Raw genomic sequence first — 17,735 nt, 5'->3', positions numbered from 1 at the left:
AGCCACTCACAGTGTCTGGTAGTGACCACACAGACATGCTCAGACATGCACGGCAGCATGGAGCATCTGAGAAGCTATAAATGCTCGAGGACATCCAGATTGCACATGATGAAGAATATGAGAGTCATGCTATGAGGAACCATTCAAAGGATGAGGCAGAAAAATGACCGGACTGGAATGGTGCATAAGGCAGAGTAAGGGGTGTAAAGAATTTACCTGAATAAGATGAAGGCAGACTGACTATCTTGGTCAATTCGCAAGATGAGAATCAATGATCTATGCAACAGTGAATGTGGGAGAGTGAAATTGAGGCTAGAAAAGGAACCTATTGTGAACCCAAGCTTCCTAGTATGGGTGCCATTGCGGATGGTGGAATTGCTGATGAAACAGGTGATCCAACAGATGAGGAGGACAATATTGATGATAATACTACATGGAAGTGTGTCTGGAACATTTAGGTGGAGGAAACAGCCATCTGTAACTAAAATATTGGAAAATAACAAGATTGCATTAGATATCTGAGAATCATCAATCTTGAGATTTTAGTTAAAACCATAAGTACATAGAGTTGTCCACAAAGAGTATGTAAAATGAGAATGAGAAAAGTCTGAGGACAGAACCTAAGCTACAAATACACTTTAACAGAAAAGTAAGAGGATTCTGGGAAGAAAGCCATGAGCAGAAAATATCAAATGAAGAAGTATCAAGAGGATTAGAAGGGAGGGTTGCCAAAAGAAAAACGTTTCAAGAACAAAGTGACAACAAAATTCCCAATGATAAAAGCAGGCAAGATGAAGTCTTTAAACTATTAAGTTCACGTTATGGAGATTATTTGGGGGCATTTTTCAGAACAGTTTCAATGGAGCAATAGTCATAACAATAAATTATAAATTGAGAAATAAATAGGCAGAAATAAAAAAAGAGGGCAAATACATATGCTTTGTTTAAGAATCTTATATAAAAGAAACAAATCTATAGCTGGAGGGGAGGTTAAGATTCATTCTCGTTTTTTTAATGACTTAATCACATTTCCATTGTCAGAATTCTGGTCTTGATCATTAATAACTTAGGCTTGAAGTAAATAACTACCATGTTGTCATATTGCTATTTCTGTTGTCCTCTTATTGTTGTTATTCAAGCTGTGGGTCTATGCTTGAACAAGTCCGCTTCCCAAACCACAGATTGCACATATTTAAGAGAGCTCTGCCTAAGTGATGCCGACGGTTGTAAACATGCCTGGAGAATAATGGAAGATGCCTGCAATGTGTCAGGTAAAACAAGTTGTTTAAAATGCACTCAAATACCTTCTATTTACTGACGTAAAAAATAGGAATTGGTCATTTTTTTGCACTGCCTTAGAAACTAAGTTTTTCTCTAAACATCTTACTTAAACTTGGTATCAAGTGATTCACCTTCACTTACTTATTAGTGAATTTAGATACTTAAGAATATTCTTTTTATTTTTTTTTTTTTTTTTTTTTTTTTTTTTTTTTTTTTTTTCAATTTCTTTTTTTTTTTCTCTAATTTTATTTTATTTTTTAAACTTTACATAATTGTATTAGTTTTGCCAAATATCAAAATGAATCCGCCACAGGTATACATGTGCTCCCCATCCCGAACCCTCCTCCCTCCTCCCTCCCCATACCATCCCTCTGGGCCGTCCCAGTGCACCAGCCCCCAGCATCCAGCATCATGCATCGAACCTGGACTGGCAACTCGTTTCCTACATGATATTTTACATGTTTCATTGCCATTCTCCCAAATCTTCCCACCCTCTCCCTCTCCCACAGAGTCCATAAGACTGTTCTATACATCAGTGTCTCTTTTGCTGTCTCGTACACCCGGTTATTGTTACCATCTTTCTAAATTCCATATATATGCGTTAGTATACTGTATTTATGTTTTTCCTTCTGGCTTACTTCACTCTGTATAATAGGCTCCAGTTTCATCCACCTAATTAGAACTGATTCAAATGTATTCTTTTTAATGGCTGAGTAATACTCCATTGTGTATATGTACCACAGCTTTCTTATCCATTCATCTGCTGATGGACATCTAGGTTGCTTCCATGTCTTGGCTATTATAAACAGTGCTGCGATGAACATTGGGGTACACGTGTCTCTTTCCCTTCTGGTTTCCTCAGTGTGTATGCCCAGCAGTGGAATTGCTGGATCATAAGGCAGTTCTATTTCCAGTTTTTTAAGGAATCTCCACACTGTTCTCCATAGTGGCTGTACTAGTTTGCATTCCCACCAACAGTGTAAAAGGGTTCCCTTTTCTCCACACCCTCTCCAGCATTTATTATTTGTAGACTTTTGGATCGCAGCCATTCTGACTGGTGTGAAATGGTACCTCATAGTGGTTTTGATTTGCATTTCTCTGATAATGAGTGATGTTGAGCATCTTTTCATGTGTTTGTTAGCCATCTGTATGTCTTTTTTGGAGAAATGTCTATTTAGTTCTTTGGCCCATTTTTTGATTGGGTCGTTTATTTTTCTGGAGTTGAGCTGTAGGAGTTGCTTGTATATTTTTGAGATTAGTTGTTTGTCGGTTGCTTCATTTGCTATTATTTTCTCCCATTCTGAAGGCTGTCTTTTCACCTTGCTAATAGTTTCCTTTGATGTGCAGAAGCTTTTTAGGTTAATTAGGTCCCATTTGTTTATTTTTGCTTTTATTTCCAATATTCTGGGAGGTGGGTCATAGAGGATCCTGCTGTGATGTATGTCGGAGAGTGTTTTGCCTATGTTCTCCTCTAGGAGTTTTATAGTTTCTGGTCTTACGTTTAGATCTTTAATCCATTTTGAGTTTATTTTTGTGTATGGTGTTAGAAAGTGGTCCAGTTTCATTCTTTTTAAAAATTATCTATTTTTGGCTGTGCTGGGTCTTTATTGCTGCACACAGGTATTTTCTTGTTGTAGAGCATGGGCTCTAGGCAAGTGGGCTTCAGTGATTGTGGTACACAGACTTAGCTGCTCATGGCATGTGGAATCTTCTCAGACCGGGGACCTGTGTCCCCAGCATCGGCAGGCACATTCTTAACCACTGGACCACCATTACTCCAGAACCTTAATGCGCTGACACTGCAGGCAACTTTTTGCAAGGTTTCAGATTATTCTTTTACTTACTTTACAACGTATAATGTTACAGTTATACACATGCCTCTCATAAACATGGCAACATTTTTTCAAATACAATTTTTTGTTTATATGTTACTATGATGTTTGTGAAAATCAAACACATTATTTGCATGTATGTAACCTGAGTTTTGAGCCTGGTGGGCTGCCATCCGTGGGGTCACACAGAGTTGGACACAACTGAAGTGACTTAGCAGCAGCAGCAGCAACATGAGTTTTATATTCTTTCAACATATATACTATCTTCCATTTCAACTGTGTCAAGAGCAAATTAAAATATATTTTTATTTTTAATTTGTCTTACATTCCAAACATGTGAAGGGAGGCCCAAGGGGTTAGAGAATGTGAAGATTAAAAAAATCACTGTCATTTGTTTAAAAGGAAAAAGAATCCTATCTATGTCAAGTAGCTGAATATATGTTGAATGAGAGCATTATTGTAAGACTCCATTCACTAAAGGTAGATAAAGAGATTATGTAGGGGATAATATCCCAATACTATTAGGACAGAACATTTCAAAAAAAGCTTTTTATAACATGACAAGTTTTATCAACTTGTATAATGAGTGTGATAATACCATAAAAACCCAATAAAATTTTGGCATATTCAGTAAGAGAAATCCAAAGTGAAAAATAAAAACTATATTCTTTCATGGCTCACTTTATTTCTCCAGCCACTTCATAGAAGAATAAATTTTGTACTGCTTGGGACCCTTGTCTATCTGCCTGTTCTCCGTCTACTTTCTGAAGATGTAAGGTGAAGTGTGTTGGATTAAGAGGCAACAATCTATAGTTCTGACAATGTAAAAATTTAATTTACAATCTCCACTATCAGAGCTCCTGTCCAGCCACAAGATCTCAAGGAATTACATAGGATATAGATAAGGAGTGAGATTTCTTCTCTTCCATGCGCTTGAACAGGGTGCATGCGATGCTCAAATGCCAGAGAAAGTTATCTATCGCTATTCAACATTCTCATTCAGGCAGTTCAGTTGCTCAGTCGTGTCCGACTCTTTGTGACTCCGTTGACAGCAGCGCACCAGGCTTCGCTGTCCATCGCCAACTCCCAGAGCTTGCTCAAACCCATGTCCATTGAGTCGGTGATGCCATCCAACCATCTCATCCTCTGTCGTCCCCTTCTCCTCCTGTCTTCAATCTTTCCCAGCACCAGGGTCTTTTCAAATGAGTCAGCTCTTTGCATCAGGTAGGCAAAGTACTGGAGTTTTAGCTTCAACATCAGTTCTTCCAATGAATATTCAGGACTGATTTCCTTTAGGATTGACTGGTTGGATGTCCTTGCAGTCCAAGGGACTCTCAAGAGTCTTCTCCAACACCACAGTTTAAAAGTAACATTCTCATTACAGTTCAAGAAAAGAATTTCAAAGGCAAATTTTCTCTAATAGCACAATAATTTTAAGATGATAATAAAGGACACTGACAAAAAAGTCTATTATTTGTTTTGATAATGAAGCTCCTTGGTATATTTTATAAGGTAACTTAAACTATTGCATTCATTGTATCATAAATTATAACACATTTATTGAATTTAGTATACAAATAGCAAATTTGTATAAATATACAAATTTATAGTGAATGGTAAGACTTGCATAATTATACCATGCATGAAGCTGAAATAGAAATATTCTCAAATATACAAATCAATGTACTCAAAAAGTTTTATTCAGGAATAATGAATAAAAGAAAATAGGTAGATGAATAAGGCTTTCTATATTAAAGCAGAGTATGAAATGTTGGTAATTACAAAAGATGCAATAATATTTACTGAGTGCTTTCTAAGTGTCAGGACCATGTCTTTTTATATGATAAATTTAAAGCCACTTGGATGTCTCTTACTATAATCTTGGAATGGCATATAAAATAAAATAGCAGATTAAGATCAAATAGCTAATAAAATTGCTAAACAGACAAAAATAGCTAAAATTAGAGAGTATTCTGGTTGCCTCATTTTAAAGGCAACCATAGTTATAGCACAAATTGACATTCTATGTGAGGACAAAGTTCTTTTAAAATACAGAAAGTTTTAGTCTATTTTAGAAAGAAAATACTGGGGGTGAAAACAGTAGGAATATTTTTGTTTTGTTTTGTTTTTTGCTTGAAAAGTCAATTACATGAACATGCTGTAAGTAACCCCAGATAATTTCACTCTAATAATGAATTACTAAAATCAAGATATTAAAAGCTTTGGGTAGGAGGTGCTACCCAAAGGTTTAACATAGTTTGGGTAGGAGGACTCAAAACTTTTATTCAGATTAACATCTAGAATGTTATATGTTTGACTGTGAAATCCAGGCAACACCTGCCAGATGAAGAATTCATCCAGCTGTGGCCTAAGTATCCAGTCCTTAGTGGAAAGCAATTTACAATTTAAAGATTGTCTCTGCTTTGATGACCTTTACTGCACTTTTAACAAATTGCTTGGGAAAAAATGCATCAACGAATCAGGTAATACATTGTTATATGAAATGCTTACAGTCACGCAAAAGAAAGTACAATGCCAAAAAGAAGCACAGCTATGTAGTTTGATGAATTCTTTTGTTTTTAATCTGGTGATTTGATTAGTTCTTCATGTAATTTAAGGTTCTGTCAAGTGTAGGTCTCAGTAAGTATATGACATATTTCTATAATCACTACCCACAATTTCAAGCTTCATTCAATAATAATTTATTAGAATGATACATTCACTCATTCAGTACCTTTATTTGTGAGGCTCACTATGGCTTTGTACAAGACTTAAATGATAAAAGATAAATAAGGTACCATTTTTCTTGCTAAAGGAAACAAGACCTCTTGAGAAAGATCAAAGTGTAACCCCTTACCTAGCATTGTGCTTGCCTTTGTATGCTGCTGCGAAGTCGCTTCAGTCATGTCCGACTCTGTGCGACCCCACACGGCAGCCCACCAGGCTTCCGCATCCCTGGGATTCTCCAGGCAAGAACACTGGAGTGGGTTGCCACTTCCTTCTCCAATGCATGAAAGTGAAAAGTGAAAGTGAAGTCGCTCAATCGTGTCTGACTCTTCGCGACCCTATGGACTGCAGCCCACCAGGCTCCTCCGTCCATGGGATTTTCCAGGCAAAAGCACTGGAGTGGGGTGCCATTGCCTTCTCCGTGCCGTTGCATAGGCACATTTAATTAGTTAATATGCATTTATTTACTGCATACTCCAGGTGTCGGCCTGATGATGAAGTAAAGTGAAGTTGCTCAGTCATGTCCAACTCTTTGCCTACCACGCTCCTCTGTCCATGGGATTTTCCAGGCAAGAATACTGGAGTGGGTTGCCACTTCCTTCTGCAGGGAACCTTCCCGACAGAGGGATGGAACCTGGGTCTCCCGCATTGTAGGCAGAGGCTTTACCATGTGAGCCATCAGGGAAGTCCTGGTGTCATGTGGTGAAATATGTCATATGGTGAAGTAGTGGTATTCAAAATAGTTGGCTCATGAATTGAGAGTATGTGCAGATTTTCCAAGGGATGCATGGGATCCAGTAATCGGAAAGTCATCAGCTTCTAGATCCTCAATGTCTCTATGTACACTCCCCCAGAAGTGGTTAGGAATGCACCTGCTATCAGAGAATTCTCACCTTTTCTTTTTCAGAATCACCCTTCCCCCACTTATAAGAGAGAGGTTTATCTCTCATCTGTCTTAAATGGTCACATAGCCCAACCTCTCCAATTTTTCATAGTAAACTTACTAGACAGTTTCCTGTTCCATCATTTTGCCTTTTCCAAAATTTCATATAAATGAAATTATATACCATGTAGGTGTTTGAGCCAGTTTTCTTTTATTTAAAATTATCCATTTGTGATTCACCAAAAAATTGTCCTCTTTTTTGAGGAGTAGTATCCCATTATATGGTTATTCCTTGAATTGATTATCCATTCACCACTGAAAGTCACTGGCATTGTTTCCAGATTTGTAGAGATTATAAACCTGCTGTAAATATTCACCCACAATATTTGTACAAATATGTTATTTCTCCTCAGTAAAAAATTATTGGGTCATATAATAAAGCGTATGTTTAACTTTATAAGAAACTTTCACACTATATTTCAAATTTGAAGTAACCATAAATGTATGAAAGTTCTGGTTGCTCCACATTCAGGCCAGGACTTGATTTCTGTGTTTTGCTTTCTCTTTGACATTTCAAAACATGTTTAATAGTATCACATTGGGATTTTAATTTATACTTAAATAGTAATAATGTTGACCATATTTTCATGTGCTTATGTGCCAAAGAAATATATTATGTGGCTTCAAAATTATGTGGCTTAGGTTTTCCATTTTAGGTGTATGATACGTTTTCAGTCAATTTTCATAAGTGATGCAAGTTAACACTCAGATATGTTCTATTGTCATATGGATATCTAATTGTTCCATCACGTTTGTTGAAGATAGTTTCAGTTTCAGTTTTCTCAAAAGATCACTGGGCTGTATACTAGTGGCTGTCATCCCAGTTTTTCCAATCTGTCCCAGTGATGTATGTATTTTATACTTTTGCCAATGCTCCACAGTCTAATTTATTGCAGTTTCATGAGATGTCTTGAAAGCAGGTTGTGTAATTCCTATCATTTTTTTTTCTTTTAAATAATTTAATTTGAAAGATATTTGTTGGATTTCTGTTGAGTTTTTATTTTTGTTTGCATTTTACTCTTTATTGTAGTTTCTGTCTCTCTAAGTTGTTCTTAATATTCCCAAATTGTCTTTTAAACATCTAGAAGGAGTTAAGATGATGTCATTTTCTTGTTTGCTGCTGCTGCTAAGTTGCTTCAGTCGTGTCCGACTCTGTGCGACCCCATAGATGGCAGCCCACCAGGCTCCCCCGTCCCTGGGATTCTCCAGGCAAGAACGCTGGAGTGGGTTGCCATTTCCTTCTCCAATGCAGGAAAGTGAAAAGTGAAAGTAAAGTCGCTCAGTCATGTCTGACCCTCAGCAACCCCATAGACTGCAGCCTACCAGGCTCCTCTGTCCATGGGATTTTCCAGGCAAGAGTACTGGAGTGGGGTGCCATTGCCTTCTCCCATTTTCTTGTTTAGGTACCAGAAATTCATGTCCTTTTCTCCCTCTTTTTGTCTCTATCTCTATTTCCCTCTCTCTATTTTTACTCTCAATTTCTCTCTCAGTTTTGTTCTACATTATTTTGTTGTTGTTGCATTTGATGTGACTTGAAATTATTGATTTGACTCATCTCTCTTGGTTTCTTAAGATGAAATCTTATATCACTGATTTGAGATTTCTTTTCCTATTTAAACATCTCATTACATAAATTTCCTTCCAAGTGGTGTTTTAGTTACATCCTCTAATTTTAAATTAAATAAAAATGTGTTTTCATTTTTATTAAGTTCAAAATATTTTCTTATTTTACTGCTGACTTCATTTTTGATTCAAAAGTTATTCATAATACCATTTTTTAGTTTCCAAATATTTGAATATTCCTTAGATATCTTTGTTATTCATCTCTAATTCCAATAGCATTATAAAATATATTTTATATGATGTCAATTCTTAATTAAACTGATAATTGCTAAATATCACCTATACAATGTGATAAACATGAGATGATACTTACTTGAGGTTATAGAGAAGAAATAATGGTTCCCTGGTGGCTCAGACAGTAAAGCGTCTGCCTGCAATGCAGGGGACCTGGGTTCTATCCCTGGGCTGGGAAGATCCCCTGGAAAAGGAAATGGCAATCCACTCCAGTATTTTTGCCTGGAAAATCCCATGGATGGAAGAGCCTGGTAGGCTACAGTCCATCGGGTTGCAAAGAGTCAAACACGACTGAGCAACTTCATCTGAATTTTTTTTTTTTTTTTTTTGAATGGTGTCTCAGAAGCCTTCAAAGAAGAAATGACAGACTTGGGCCTTTTAGGGTGAATTGGACTTCTTGGGCAGATGAAATAAAATGATATTCCAGATGGAGGAAACAGAATGAAGCAGGAGATATTGAGAAGAAACACATTCCTGATTAGGCTGGATTGTAGAACAGAGGAGTCAGGAGATGATACTGGAAAGAAATCAGACTTTTGAGGAACTACTAATGCATTTTGAACAGAAGAATCTGGAATCCATATTTTTCAGGACTCCACTGGAGGTGGTTTAAAGGATGGAATGGAGGCAGGGTAAGATACAGGCCAAGGATAAGAGCCAACAGAATAATTTGGGAGAGATGTGACGCATGCCTAAACTTCTGCACTGGTGCTGAGGACTCCATGGAGAAGAGACGCTTAAGAAATGCTTATGACTCATAATCAGTGGGAATTGGCTACCACCAGATATGAGGAGTGGGGAACGTTATTAAATGTGTGATACAAGTTGCTGGCTTGGGACAAGGGTATCACTCTATGTGGAGACAGGACTGAAAGACGACAGTGGTGAATTATATTTGCAGAGTTTCCATGGGGGTGGCACACTTTGGCACATTTGTGTTAGAAATGTCAGCACTTTGCTTTACATTTCACATGATGAATATATAGTTTAGAAAAAGCAATGATAGGGCATTTGGCAGGCATTTGGAAACATGCATCTTGCATTGAGTACAAGCAAGATTTGTGAGTCAGTGGTTTGTAAGAAACAGATACAAGCATGCAGGAGGATAAGACTGGCCAGAAAAAGATGTGAAGTGAGAATATAAGTATTTTTATAATACTTTCATGACCTAGTTGAAGAAATCATAAGGAAGATTTTAAAGACAGAAAAAAAAAAACCCCACAGGAAGAATTTTCAAGCCAATGACAGAGAAAGACATAGAGAAAATAATCAACAGTAAATGCAGAGAAGTAAATAAGATAAAGAATAAAATGACATTAGTTACCTAATGAATAGGCCTTTTCTAGTTTTAGACTGAAGTAGGCTGAAACAAAAGCATATAGAAATATTGAAATTATTTGTTGACTTTTGTTTCAAGATGGTAGGACTAGTTCATTTATATCTCAATAACCATTTCTATCAGACCAAGATGCAACAAAATATAGATACGAAAATATAGGTACATACAAATTTAGAGCATTTAAGTTGAAATCAGTCCCCATTTTTGAACCATTTTTTCCACAATAGATACTTAATAAATGCTACCCTGGGGTGATATTGATAAGGCAGGGGTACAGAAACCCTGCCCAGAAGACCGGAATGATCTTACAAATGCACTTCATGACAGACCTGCTCTGACTGTGGTCTTTACACAGAGTATTAGCTGCTTGCTTATAATTCAACTTAGATTGAAAAAGGAAGTGACAGTTGGAATCTTGTCATGTCAACTGCAGCATCTTCCACCAACTCTTTCATCATCACTCCATCAGGATATGATCTTTCTCTCTCTCCCCCTCATTTGCATTCCCAAAATATTTCTCAACATATAACAGACATGTACTTTTCTAGTCTTTATTATAGATTATAAGCTTATTGAGCAAATCAGTTTTTATATTTTTTCTTTTTTTTCTTAATATGACAAATATTCAACACAGTGCCTGACATCTAGCAACTGATCAATAAATATATAATTAATTTGTAAACATATTTTGAGCATCTAAATCATGTATTCATTCATAAAATTTGCTAATTATTCAGTTAATAGGTGTAGATACTAAGCACTGGAAGAGGGATATAAAGATCAATTAAGAGACTCCCTGCTCTTTGTTACCTTAAAACATAGCAAAGTAAAATTGACATTTAGCCTGATTATTTCATTTAGCCTAGACTAATTATTTCAAAATATATAATTACCAATATAATGGAACAAATTATGTACAGATGGCATTAATTCATATATATCCCATCCATGCAAGTCTGCATATGCTGTCTAAAAGGGGTAGGAGAGATGGTTTGTGTTCCAGCAGAGAAATCTCACTTAAATAATTACAATTCATGTGAGTTGTTATTTGATAAATGTGTAAAACTCTACTGCAGTGTGTGTTTCAAAACACATGCAGTAAAGAGGCTGTACTCTGAACAGTGCTTCTAAGAACGTCCTGGTGGTTTTTAAGTAAACATTTTCATATTATGAAGTTGATTATATTATCTTTAACTTGCATGCATGTGTGCGTGCTAAGTTGCTTCAGTCGTGTCCAACTCGGCGTGACCCTATGTACTGTCGGGGCAAGAAAGTGTTCGTTGTGGAGGTCCACATAAGAAGGACCTCAGAGGGAGATGAGACATTTTAGAGATAGACGGTATACTACTGAAACCTTAGGGCAAGTAAGGATTCTTACACTGAGGTGGGTTTTATCTGCTTCCTATAAAGTTTATGTAATTATGGATTTATTGGAATTCTCTAGTAGAACATACATTCTCTATGAGGGATATAACTTCCAAGGGGTGGAAATTGGTTCTTGGGGGTGGGCAGAAAACTTCTTACATGTATAAAGTGCAGATATATATACTGCCCCTGAATAGATACACAATAAATCTGTGGAATTAAAAATTCATGAGTGGGCAAGAGAATTAGGAAAAACACTGTCTAAAAAAAAAAGGCTTCTTAAAGGGGAAATAATGAAAACTGTGGAGAAACACTTCAGTATAGGCATATTTCTAGGAGGAAATAGAAATATACAAAGTTTATACAAAGAGAAATAATGGATGGTAGCTCAGACAGTAAAGAATTTGCCTATAATATGGGAGACCCAGGTTCAATCCCTGGGCTGAGATCTCCTGGAGAAGGAAATGGCAACCCACTCCAGTATTCTTGCTTGGAAAACCCCATGGACAGAGGAGCCTGAAGGGCTACAGTCCATGGGGTCATGTAGAGTCAGACATGACAGAGAGATTAACACTTTAGCTTTTCCTAAGCATTGTAAGTTACAATGATTTCTACCAATCATCATCAAATGTAATGAAAAGACAGAAGGAAATCATGAGGATGAAATAGCAAAAGAAATTGAGCATTACCATTATGCTTTGTTATATAAACTATAAATAAGCAATATTTTTATTTCAATTTTTTAAAAAATAAAAGTCATTTGTAATAGTTTTCTTGAAATAATGTCTTTGGTGGTTTTTGAAAAACAGTCAAATATTTATAAAATATGTTTATGGACTTTTTAGGAAACATTAAGAGGATTTTAAATGAGCTTATTTAAATTTAAACTAAATGAGCCCTCTTTAATTTTAGTCATTTTTAAAAATAGAGAAGAATCAGCACGGTCCTCAAATTTGGCTTCACACTCAAACATCACAGAGTGGCTCCATGAGAAAGAGACATCATTAACAACAGAAAAAAAGAGAGACTGCATCCTGGCAGCACGTATCTGCCAGGAATCTGAACATTGTGCTCTTTTGTATAAGAGTTTCAAGAAAACCTGCAGGAGGGAATCAGAACAATGCAAGACCCTTGATGGAAGCTACCTCTGTGCAGTGTTGAGAGAAGGTCTGCAAGAAACAATCTTATGGAATTGTCAGTGCAGTGACCCTTTGAAAGCAGAGTGCACTGAAATTTGGAAAAGCTTGTCTGAAGACATTTGCATAAAGGATGCTCAAACAAATCCAGTTCCATCCTTCATTGAAGACAATGAAAAGGAACTCAACCTGGGCATTGTTTCAGGTCAGTATGTAAGGGAAGAATTTTAGAATCTTAAATATAATCACAAGTACCAACTGACTACAGAATAATTTCTGTCCCAGCTCTGTCATTTCTGCCTGTGTTTCTCCCAGAAAGTGAACATTTAAAAAATATATATATTACTATGACTATGTCTAAAAGGGATTATGAAGAAAGATGGAAATGCCAAAATGTTTTAAAATAATGTGTTTTATTCATCCATTCATTGAACAAGTACTTATAAGACAGTGAAAATGTGCTAAGTCCTAAGTCTGGTTGATTAAAAAAAACAATGCAATAATAATAACACTGCTCTTTATTTTAAAAACGTATTATTTTTAAGGGATTTAAAAATTAAAGAAATAGATAATATAGTAAGGGATGATTATTTATTTATATAACAGATATTTCTTTGGTGCCTACCATGTCCTTGGCTGTGTTCTAAGACCTGGGGAAAAAGCAGTTAACAAAGCAAACAAAAATCACACACACCCACACACAAATCATTGTTCTCTAGGACCTTATATTCTTAACTGAGGAGTATCTCAGTTAGTTTCTTTGGAAACAGACATTGAGACAGAAGTTTGCATACAAAATAGTATTAGGCTGGGGGCTCAGGAACAAAATCTAGGATGAAGTGGGAAAAGCAGGATTAGGAGGTGGGGCAAATTGAAATGCAAGGCAATGACTACAGCAAACTGAGTTGACTCCACAAGAAGTTTAGCCCTGGAATGGCCCTTTAGAGATACTGCCTCTTTGAGCCCCTCAAATGGACTAGTCCTCCTTCCTAGGAGCTGTCCCCTGGAAAAGTCTGTCCCCCTGGGTGTGGCAACTCCCTTTGGATGGGGCACTGCTGGACAAAGACCAGCGGTTGCGGAAGTGAGGACCAAGATCACCAAAGCGGGGATCTTAGTAGCAGGCTGTTCAGTTCAGTTTAGTTCAGTCGCTCAGTCATGTCTGACTCTTTGCAACCCCATGGACTGTAGCACACCAGGCCTCCCTGTCCATCACCAACTCCCAGAGCCCACCCAAACTCATGTCCATCAAGTCGGTGATGCCATCCAACCATCTCATCCTCTGTCGTCCCCTTCTCCTCCTGCCCTCAGTCTTTCCCAGCGTCAGGGTCTTTTCAAATGAGTCAGCTCTTCCCATCAGATGGCCACAGTACTGGAGTTTTAGCTTCAACATCAGTCCTTCCAATGAACACCCAGGACTGATCTCCTTTAGGATGGACTGGTTGGATCTCCTTGGGACTCTCAAGAGTCTTCTCCAACACCACAGTTCAAAAGCATCAGTAAGAGCCTATTAAGAAGATAAAGATTTGGAGGGTATATTTTAAATGGTATGACAGAATGAGTACTACCAAAGGGGAAATATGGTGGGATGGGGCCATAAATTAGGAGCTTGGGATTAACATAAACACACACTACTATATATAAAATAAGTAACCAACAAGGACCTACTGTGTAGCACAGGAAACTCTACCCAAAATTCTGTAATAATCTATGTGGAAGAAGAACCTGGAAAAGAATGACTATGTGTAAATGTATAACTGAATCACTTTGCTGTACACATGAAACAAATACAACACTGTAAATTAACTGTACTCCAATAAAATATAAAAAATAAATTAAATTAAAAAGTAAAAATAAACAGTATGAATGCTAAGGAGGAAAATAATACAGATAGGGGAGAAAGGAAGTCTGAGTGGGTGGTTTGTAATTTTAATACGATGGCCAGGAAGTCGTTCTGAAGAAATTAATGTTTGAGTAAAGATAGAAAGAGGCAAGGGATGAGTCATGTGGGTATTTGGGGAAAGAGAACTTTGGGAAGCAGAAATAGCTCAAGGTGAGCTGGGAATGGTCTTGACGAAGAGCAAAGATGACACTAGGGGTAGAGATGAGAGAGCAGGGGATGAGATGCAGGAGATGAGACCAGAAATAAAATAGGGCCAGGATGGTGAAGGGCTTTGTAGGTCATTTCAAAATCTTTGGCTCTTACTCTAAGTGATCCAGGAAACCATTGAGGGGTTTGAGCCAGAGTAGTGTCATGGTCTGAGATATATCTTTAAGAGGAAAACTCTGGATTTTGTGTTGACAATTGACTGAAGAGAAGCAAATGCCCAAGTAGGAAGACTGATTAGGAAGTTTATATAATGATGCAGCAAAAAGATGATGGGTCTTGGAACAGTGTGGACAGCTGTCAGATTCTTAGTATGCTTGATATGAGTGGATCACATGGGGCTGCAACAACAAAAGAGAATCAATATTTATTCCAAGGCTTTTGTCCTGAGTAATTAGAAAGGATGTGGTTGCCATTATTTTCATTGACTAACATGGAACAACTGTAGGAAGAAGAGGTTTTGGGAGTGGGACAGAGGAGAGGTCAGGAGTCAGTCTGGGATGTGGTAAGTATGAAATGTTTATTAGATACCCAAGTGGAGATATCAAATAGACAGTTCTCAGTATGGAACTGTAGCCTAAAATGCTTTGCATGACACATAGAAATGAGATCTGTGCAGCAGGTATAAATCAGGAGGTCATTCACTGGTGGATGGCAAATGGGATCATGGCAGTAGATGAGGTCAACATAGAAATGCATGGTTTCTTGGACTAGAGAAGTAGAAGGGTGAGAAGATAGCAGAGTCTGCATATATTTCAATATTAGTGGATCAAGAAGAGGGAACACTGTGTTTTTAAATTACAGTATAGTTGCTTTACAATGGTGTGTTAGTTTCTGCTGTACAATGAAATCAATCACATGTGTGTGTGTGTGTGTGTTTGTGTATCTCCCTTCCCTCTTGGACCTCTCTCGCACCTATCAACCCCATCCCATCCATCTAGGTCACCACAGAACACCAAGCTAAGCTCCCCAAGCTAAGTAGCAGCTTCCCGCCAGCCACCTATTTTACACATGTCAATGCACACACATCAATCCCAATCTCTCCGTTTATCCCTCTATGCTCCATGTCCACATAGCTGTTCTCTATGTCTGTGTCTCTATTCCTACCTTGAAAAATGGGTTCATCTGTATCATTTTTCTAGAGTCCACATATATGCGTTAATACACAATATTTCTGTTTCTCTTTCCATCTTACTTCACTCTACATGACAGACTCTAGTCCATCCACATGTCTACAGATGGCCCAATTTTTATCTTTTTTAATGGCTGAGTAATATTCCATTGTATATATGTAGAATCACAATGAAGAACAGTATGGAGGCTCCTTAAGAAACTAAAAATAGAGCTACCATATGACAAAAATCCCACTTCTGGGCATATACCCTGAGAAAACCATAGTTCAAAAAGACACATGCACCCCAGTGTTCATTGCAACACCATTTACAATAGCCAGGACATGTAAGAAAGCTAAATGTCCATCAACAGATGAATGGATAAAGATGTGGTATATATACACACTGTGCTTTATTTGCTATGTATGATCATACAACAGAGATGTAGTTCTGGTGGGCCCATGCTTCTCTGTGTTCCCATGACATACTGCTCTTTAGCTCCTTTTCAGCAATTAAGCTACAGTTTAAAATATTCTCCAGAAAAAAAATGTGAATATACCTATGTGTGCACTATATGAAATTAGAATTTAACGTGCAAACAATTTATTACAGTGCATTACTCATATTACATAAAATAATATGGATCCAAGATAGAATTTGTTTCCTCATGATAAAATAATTGTTTTTGTAAGAATTGCTAGTATTTTGAGTGGATTAGTCCACTTGGGCTGCCCTAGTGAAATACCAGAGGTTGGATGGCTTGAACAACAGAAATTTATTTCCTCATCATTCTGGAGACTGGAAGTTCCAGATCAAAGTCCAGCAGGGTCAGTTTCTGGTGAGCGCTCTCTTTCTGGCTTGCAAATTTCTTGGTTTCTTGCCAGGTCCTTACAGGACATTCCCATGGGGTATACACGTGGCCAGGGAAGAGTGAGGAAATTTGCTAATGTCTCTTTTTATGAGAACACTAATCCTACCAGATCAGGGCCCTACATTTAGGACATCATTTCATCTTAATTACTTCTCTAGAGACACCATCTCCCAATACAGTTATATCAGGATTTAGGGCTTCAACTTATGAATCTTGGAAGCAAACAAAATTTAGTTCATAACAATAAGTGAATTCAGTGTTTATTTATATTTTAATGATAGTTTCTTGAATATGTTTTAAACAGTGGCACAGTCATACTAAACAGTGCCAAAGCACAGCTATTAACCTATCATAGAAAGTCTAGCTAGCCTAGACTTTTGTATCTGTTAAAAAAGCTATGAGATTCTTAGAAATTTGCTTATTGGGATTTCATTCAATATGGAACAGAAGAAGGAACTTCTCTGAAGCATAGGAAGGTGGGTTCCTGAAGAGACCGTGATTCTTTAGCTGAGACGTAGCCAGTAGAGATATGAAAACCATGTATGATGAGAACAGATGGAACAAGGCAAAGAGTCTGGAAAGTCTGACACCCTTGGGGGTAAAAAGAATTGTTTTATGATTGTACCATCATATATGTGCATAGATGGGCAGGCAGGGAGCTTGGACAGACAGCTCAAGTCGGGACAAGTTGAATCAAGAGACACATGCCATAGCAGAAATCAATCTCCTGATCAATAACCTGTAATGGAAGCCAATATCTTAATCAACAGCCAGCAGCAAAAAATGAATTTTCATTTTAAAATAAAAATCTGATCATAGTCTTCCCCTATCACTTTATGCCTATGTCTGTTACTTCTATTTTATTTTGATATCATTTTTATGTCTCCATTTCCTATATAAGTCTTGACAACAGGAACTGAAAATTTGTCTTCAATATGGCACCTGGTACATAGTGGGAACTTGACCAATGCTTCCTGAATGAAAGATTTTTAGAATTAGATGGTCATCAACCTCTCCAATTCTATAATTCCTAAAAACTCTGGGAAGCTAAGATAGTCAGAGGTGGAAATAGTCTTTAAATTGCCTTTCAATCTAATTAAGACCTTACTGGGGAGAGCTTTTTTGGTTCAGACAATATTTCTTCTGTTCTTTCTCCCCAGACAGACTC

At 37.3% G+C, this 17,735-nt stretch overlaps 1 protein-coding gene across 1 annotated transcript in view; it reads left to right on the top strand.

Moving 5' to 3' along the window:
* The first annotated feature begins 261 nt into the window (after nt 1-261).
* GFRAL (GDNF family receptor alpha like) overlaps nt 262-17,735 on the top strand; it is a 68,542-nt gene continuing 51,068 nt past the window's right edge. Inside the window, exons 1-3 of the mRNA XM_059880738.1 lie at nt 262-439; nt 1,140-1,271; nt 5,438-5,596. Coding sequence (XP_059736721.1) covers nt 262-439; nt 1,140-1,271; nt 5,438-5,596 — 469 coding nt within the window. The remainder of the gene's footprint in view (nt 440-1,139; nt 1,272-5,437; nt 5,597-17,735) is intronic.

The sequence above is a fragment of the Bos taurus genome, chromosome 23 (assembly GCF_002263795.3).
Source record: "Bos taurus isolate L1 Dominette 01449 registration number 42190680 breed Hereford chromosome 23, ARS-UCD2.0, whole genome shotgun sequence".
Taxonomy (NCBI): domain Eukaryota; kingdom Metazoa; phylum Chordata; class Mammalia; order Artiodactyla; family Bovidae; genus Bos; species Bos taurus.
This window is presented reverse-complemented; position numbering and strand designations above follow the sequence as displayed.